At 35.6% G+C, this 7,535-nt stretch overlaps 1 protein-coding gene across 1 annotated transcript; it reads left to right on the forward strand.

Annotated features, from left to right (window-relative positions):
• The first annotated feature begins 2,174 nt into the window (after positions 1-2,174).
• Positions 2,175-7,443, forward strand: bnip3la (BCL2 interacting protein 3 like a). Its single transcript, XM_016520418.1, has 6 exons — positions 2,175-2,178; positions 2,727-2,979; positions 4,410-4,491; positions 4,639-4,745; positions 5,219-5,374; positions 5,774-7,443. The coding sequence occupies exons 1-6, from the start codon at positions 2,175-2,177 to the stop codon at positions 5,820-5,822; spliced, it is 651 nt and encodes a 216-aa protein (XP_016375904.1). The 3' UTR covers positions 5,823-7,443.
• Positions 7,444-7,535: the final 92 nt, after the last annotated feature.

The raw sequence follows: 7,535 nt of genomic DNA on the forward strand, positions 1-7,535 counted from the left end.
AAAGTGCAAAAAAAAAAAAAGGGAAGGGCAAACTATATTTCCTTCTCTTTTTTTTGTGCTTCTTTTTCATTCTTTTTATAATAACACTATAATGTTTGTAGTGCATGTAATTGCATCATCTAGAACCAAAAATGAACTGTACTTTTACTTTTAATTCTTGCACAAGCATTGTAGATTTTAATATAATTTAGATGGATCTTCATGTGCATATTTCTGCAAATATCTGAAAAACATATAAGCTTGTTCAGACAGAATTTGTGCTGATTTTTTGGGGTAAAATATGTTGCGTTCTGTGCAGTGACTTTAAACACAGTAAAAGCTGAGAGTAGCATGCTATTGGTTAGATGAAGGCATATTCAAATTATCGCAAAAATATTTGACATGCACTGAGTTTGTGTAGCAGCTGTAGGTAACAACACTTCCCTGCTGTCTGTGTGGTTCTGGTTGCACGAGTTGTAAAGTGATGTTATAAAGTAATTTAAGGTCTATTATGTAATTTATGACGGCTCTCTAAATCCGTCTCAAATCTGTCAAGAAACCCCAAAAAACATGTCCAAATAAGTCAATATAAGTGATATAAAATGCTTTTATGCTTTCTTAATACATGCTCATGATCAAAATTCACCACTGCACATTATTCTAAAGAAAAATAGTTTGTTTTTATGACCTTTTGACTTGCTGATGTCATCAAGCCGTCTTATTTTTCAGCCCCTCTTCTCAAATATCTTGTCATATAGAGAGAAATTTTCACCATAATCAATTCTTGATGGGTTAAATCAAGTCCCACCCAGCAATCATTCTTCTTGAATATCCTGATGCACTTGGAAATTCCACTCATTACAGAAGTTGCAAATGCTTTTTCTTGTTGACTAGATTCTGGTTTTTGTTTACGCATTAGATTTACAATCATCTGTTAAACAACTGTATCTCAAAAACCTAGTGTGTTGCCTACCTAGACAGCATTTAACCATCCTATGATACCCAAAAAAGATGTCTAAATAGGCAGCTCTATGGGTTTTAGGATACAGTCTGTCTGACTCTGTATCCTAAAAGTCATCCTGTTTATTAGATAGCGTTTAATGTGGGTGAATACTAGGTTTATGGGTGTCTGTGGCGCACAGACAGATCTGGGTTACAGACACAGCAGGGGGATGGGAGAGGGTTTGATGTGCCAGAGATTACATAATCCCTCCCTCCGTCCCGCGGTGAATTCCATCAGAGCTGCTTCAGGATCAGTGTGTTTAGTTGTGTAACTAGAGCTGGCGTGATATCTCTGCATTCATTTGAATATTTTACCACACTGATGTAGTCGTTCACCATTTTTTGGCCAGGAAGTGGCCTAGATGCCAAAACTATGAAAGCCTGTTTCCACCACAGTATAAAAAAATGAAAAAGGTAATTGCGATCTCACAATTTGATCTCACAGAATTGCGAGATACGGACTCAGAATTCTGTCTCTTTTTTTTCTGACAATTCTGAGTTTACATCTCGCAGTTCAGATTTTTTTATCTCAGAATTCTGAGTTTACATCCACCAACTCTGACTTTTTCTCAGAATTGTGACATAAACTTGCAGACTTGTGAGATATAATCTTGCAATTCTGTCTTTTTTTCTCGCAGTTGTGAGTTTATATCTCGCAATTCTGACTTCTTTTCTCAGAAATGAGAGATATAAACTCTCAATTGTGAGTTATAAAGTCCAATTATGAGGGGGGAAAATCACACTTCTTTTGCGGGTTTATTTCACGCAATTCTGCGAAAAAAAAAAAAAAAGTCAGACATGCAAGATATAAAGACGATTGCAAAAAAAACGCCCGAATTGTGAGATAAAAAGTCACAATTACCTTTTCAATTTTTTATTCAGTGGCAGCTTTCATACCAAACAAACTAGATTTTTATATTTTGTTTTGGCATGTGAGTGGTGCTTGTATATGCAAAACTTGTCAACATGTTGTCAAGGGGTTGCTGTGCAGTTGCTAGGGTGTTCTGAGTGGTTACTAGGTGGTTAATCTAGTTGGAATGCATTCTGCCATGGCAACTTGCCCGTAACTGTGGGCAAATACAAGTTCAGTGTTGTGGGCTGGTGAAGATGTGCTAATTTAAACAGGACGCTGGCTTATTAGTGCTGCATGATTATGACAAATGTTGTTGATTATTTCCCTTGATATTGCAATGATGAGTACACATTTTAAATGACCTATTACAAGGTGGACTCAACCACCCACAACACCCTAGCAACAGCATAGCAATGCCCTAGCAACATCCCATCACTCCATCATGTTATTAAAGCATCATGTGGTCTGTGGATCTTTCTGTGTTGCCTAGCAACAGTGCGGTTCAGACGGGACACACGTGTGTCTCATGTTTGCACCGGGTCAACAGTGGATGTTTGTTCTCTCAAGTCAGTCTCATGTTCCCTTTTGAGCAAAATATGTGGTGGTTTTTTTTGGCTGTTCTTTGCTTAAAATTCGGGTGCTCTCTCATCGCTTATTCTGTGCTGATGTCAATCCCACAATCCCCTGAGTGAGTCTGCCTAAAGAAAGAATTGAAAACGCACACTCAGCTCCACACCGGTTGACATGTACGCTAAGAGACTCTTATAAAAACTCATTTACAGTGGATTTCATTGGATTAAAAATAAATAAATAAAGACAGGCCCCTTGAAACCATTGATGCATTAGCCTTGTGAAGCAGGAGCTGATGCTAATGACTTTTGGGGTTTTTCAGGGTCCTGGGTGGAGCTGGAGATGAATGGAAACACTCAGCAGCAGAACCCCAGCTTGCCCTCGCTGCTGGGGAACGGGAACCAAGGCGAGTCCCAGGCTTCACAGGCCCTGGAGGCCGTGCAGGAGGAAGAGGAGGTCCTAACAGGAGGACTGGAGCACGTGCCTTCCTCCTCCTCTATCCATAACGGAGACATGGAGAAAATCCTACTGGACGCCCAGCACGAGTCCAGCCCCAGCAGCTCGTCCTGCAACAGGTACGAGCAGAGAAACAGGCCGCTCACTTCCTTTTATTCTCAGAAACTCCGCCCTTCAAATCAGAACACTCAAAATGATTGACAGGAAGAGAGTGTTTCTGATTGGCTAAAAATAAATGGGCTACTCCCCAGACCAGGATTATTATAGATAAGTAAACATTTTTGTTACTTGAAAAAAATATATATATATACAGTGGGTACGGAAAGTATTCAGACCCCCTTTATTTTTTTTTAAAAATGATTTAAGCTAGTTTCCAAGGCAACAACTTAATGCACTAAAATAACCCAAACTGAAACAGAATGTATAAAACTATATAGACGTAGAAAGAAAAAAAAAGAAAAATTATAAAAAAATAAAAAAATAAATAAAAAAAACACAGGAAAATTACTTACATTTTCCCAAAAATTCAAAATGGAAAATATTAAAATAAATTCTAATTTAAACTATTCATAAAAACTGTATTGTATCTCAATGATACAATGATTCACTGCCCCAAATTTCAGTGTTATTTTAGTATTATTAATATACTATTAAAGTATTTATTTACTCGTATTTTCAATTAACTTTTATTGTAATATTTTCTGTTTTTAATTTTAGTAATTTTATTATGTGCTTATGTCATTTTAATTTAATTTTCATTTTTTTCTAATGATATATTTTTTTATTATATTTTGTTTCTAATTTCTATTTAGCTTTATTTTTTACTTCTCTTTACTTTTAGTAATTTTAGTACGTAAGCATAAACTTATTTAATTTAGCTGCCAATGCAACATAATTTTAATTTAAATTTCATTTAAAGTTTTTCCATTTAATGTTTAGAATTTCTTTTATTTCAGCTTTATTTCAAATGACCAAAAACAGTTTGTAATAGTTTTATTTTTAGTTAAAAATAACAACACAGCCCTCAAGATATTTTAGTGACATCAGACAGGTAGTAATAGCATTTTATGTGTAGTATTAACAAATCTGTTAGAGACCATATTCACTTTTTTTTTTGTCACTGAGATCCACTTACTTGTATAACATTAACTAATGTTTCATGCACCAAAAAGTTTCATATTTAAAAAATAAGAGCTGAAGTTGAAGCTTTATGTATTTAACCATTTTCATGACACTGTTGTGGTGTTCATGTATGCTCAGTTCATGAAATACGTTCCTCCTGACCTGATATTTGTCATAAATGACAGGAATACTGAATATGATAGATTCAAATTCACTTCATCCATAGAGGCACATCATAGAGAGGAGGCCGTCTGTGGGCGGCACTGGTGTATTCAGCATGAAGTTTAGTCCCACAGGTGTCCTTTGATTTAGCAGTTCTATTCTTACGTCTGCAGCTCTCAATGAAGTTTAATTCACTCCTTACATGATTCAGGCTTCTGTTGTTCTCTTGTTTTCTGTATTTTACATTTCTCTGATGTGTTTACAGCCCACCACGACCACACAGTCCTGACCAGGATGAGGGGCAGATCATGTTTGATGTGGAGATGCCCAGCGAGAGAGACTGTCAGGTAAGAGCAGCACACAGTATATGAATCTACAATAATCTACAGTCATTATTGAACTACTATCTATCATTGATAGTACTGTTATTTAATAAACACACTTTTAATAAGTGCCCTTTATCAAACATGCCGGTGTTTTCTAATCTCCTTCAGTCAGAAGATGATAGTCTGGAGAAGGACAAAGAGGATGATATCCTCATGAATAAAGGGGAGAGTTGGGTGGCAGACTGGTCCAGTCGACCAGAGAACATTCCCCCAAAGTAAGAACCTGTATCCAAATAAAACCATTTAGTGAGTATGTTCATAATTTTCCATGTGACAAATTTATTAATTCCTAAACAAATCCAATATACGTAATTCATAAAATATTCTGTTCTCTGTGAAACTGAAATATAATTAGTTTATTTTATTATTTTTATAAAAAATATTGATTTATTTAAAAATATTTTATTTTATCAAATATATATTTTTTATTTTATTGTATTTTATTCATTTTTTATTTGTATTAAAATATTTTACTTTGTTTTAAAATATTTATTTAGCATTCGTTTTTATTTATTAAACTGTATAAAATTTTTATTTAATGTTTTTTTTACATTTTATTACAAATATTTTATTTATTTTGAAAAATATATTATTCATTTTAAAGAGTACCAAACTCACAACAGAACTGTTCTGCAATTTAAACAGTTTTTGATACGAAGTTCAGTGAGATAGTATGATCTGTTCACAGGGAATTCCACTTCCGCCACCCAAAGCGTTCTGGATCGGTGTCTCTGAGCATGAGAAAGACAGGTGCTATGAAGAAAGGTGGCGTGTTCTCCGCCGAGTTCCTCAAAGTGTTCATGCCCTCGCTGCTGCTCACCCACATCCTGGCTCTGGGACTGGGGTGAGTGTCAACACACACACACACATAAACACCTATCTCTGCCTATCAAGATCTAATCTAGAGAAAATTACTTCTTTTTGTTGTTGATATTTTAATGCCTACTGCATGTTCAGTTAAAATGGACAAAATTATTTGTAAATAACTGTGTTCTTACTGATACTGACATTATTTTTTCACTGCAAAAACATTTTCACTGCATATAAGAAAATCTGCTGCAAATCCAGTTATTTTGGACAGCAATAATCAGAAAAAAAACTATTGTTTCACCAAATAATATAGTTAATTCATCCAGCATTTAGAGTTGGCCCTAAATGTATAGCAAATATACTGTATATAAAAATAAAGATACAGGAATATAAGTAAATATACTAAATCTATTAGATTTATGTCCTTTTTTAGGGTCTACATTGGGAAGAGGTTGACTACACCCTCCACCAGCTCATTTTAAAACTGAACAGACCCCAGTGCCTGGACGCCCCATCATGAGCAACGGTGGCACAGCAGTGGCCAATCGTGTGATGATTCCTCTCTCTCTCTTTCTCTCATTCTCTCCCCCTCTCTGTCTTTCTCTTTATTGTTTCTTTGAGCCCACAGTCCTGGTTTCCCATCACACCCTCTGCTGGGAGACATTGTGCTTGTTGACCTTTGGCTGTGTCGCAGTTTCTTGCCCTCTAACGCCGTGGCTTACTAACATGTTTTAGATGTTTTTATTTGGACATGTAGTGAATTATTCACTGACGTTTATTTTTTATGACACGCTATTATACAAGCTAGAGCCCCACTACAACAACGGCCATATTACCCTTTTATTTCTGCATGACGCACTTCATATGCAACTAATGCAGAGTCTGGATGTGGCCGGGAATCTTGGGAGTATATTGACTCTTAATAGGAAATTTAGTTTGTTCAAAAATGAGAGTGGTGATATTTGATTCTAGAGAAGTGATTCTAGAGAGATGATTTTGCTCATTATGCTGCGCAATTGAATTCATTCACTCCCCTTCCTGAGCGACAGCATCAAAAATGCATGTTAGTCATAGGAGAACGACGACTGGTTAAAGACAGACCAAGTCAATCTTTACGTATGTCAGTGCACTCGCTGCATTGCGTTGGACTGTTACGACAGTTATTTTGAGACTTGTATTGCATAGAATGTAAACCTTTAGAGGTTCCTCTCAGTTCTGTTTTAGGCCCTTTTCTGTTTGCTCTTCACTTCTGTAAAGATCCAATATGACAGGCACAAAACTGAAGCATCACTTTATAGCAGCATTATAGTATGAAAATATATAAGTAAATGACAAATTTACATTAACAATACATGTTTTTCTAATCGAAAGACCTTAAGCTAAAAAGATCAGCATGGACGTACATCTGTTTAAGAGCCAAACTTGTCGGGTTAGTCGTTTTTGTGAGTTACTAGGGAAGCTAAACACACACAAACTCACACGCTCTGGTTTGCCTTGATGCATATCCTGCTCACTGCAGTTTCTGACTGTGTATCTTAGTGCCAAAGGGTTTCCACCGCCAACCCAACATGAGTCGCTTGCACCTCTCGTAGACTCAGTCTGGTTTGAGTGGATTATTTATCCTGTCAGTCACTCCATTTTGACAACACCTTACAAAGGCCTTTGGTTTTACTGTGAACAGCCTGTGGATGTTAGGCATAGTGTTGCTATAGTTGTGTATTATACGCCGTTGTACGTACTTTTGTCAAACAGATCCACACTCCGTGTACATATTTATATGCAATGTGGTGTAGTTTTACAGATAAAACTACTCATTTAGAAGACTTTAACAGGTTTACACTCACTGATTTACTTGTCACGAACATGCCCAGGTCATATTTCATCCCATCTGAGTGATTATATTTTCATTTATAAAGAATTAAGCCAGGTTTTAAAACCATTAAGACATCTGAGGCATTATTTTCATGACAATTAAGCACATTTTCTCATTACCATAATTAAAAAAGTTATTTATATTTTAACATATTTATACATCATGGTTAAGTTCATTGCACTGCCCTTGCATTTATACAGCTTTTGATTTAAAAAAATCGTATATCAGTAATTTTCAGTTACAAAAATAAAATTATTTTGTTTTTAAATCATGAAAAACTATTTATAGTTTATAAAACTAAAATATTTTAAGATATATATAT

This window comes from Sinocyclocheilus rhinocerous, unplaced genomic scaffold (assembly GCF_001515625.1).
Source record: "Sinocyclocheilus rhinocerous isolate Xijiao unplaced genomic scaffold, SAMN03320098_v1.1 scaffold990, whole genome shotgun sequence".
NCBI lineage: Eukaryota > Metazoa > Chordata > Actinopteri > Cypriniformes > Cyprinidae > Sinocyclocheilus > Sinocyclocheilus rhinocerous.

Coding starts and splice junctions, on each gene's coding strand:
- bnip3la (XM_016520418.1), top strand. Junction 4,492..4,638: donor CCAGCGAGAGAGACTGTCAG/GTAAGAGCAGCA, acceptor AATCTCCTTCAG/TCAGAAGATGATAGTCTGGA. Junction 4,746..5,218: donor CCAGAGAACATTCCCCCAAA/GTAAGAACCTGT, acceptor ATCTGTTCACAG/GGAATTCCACTTCCGCCACC.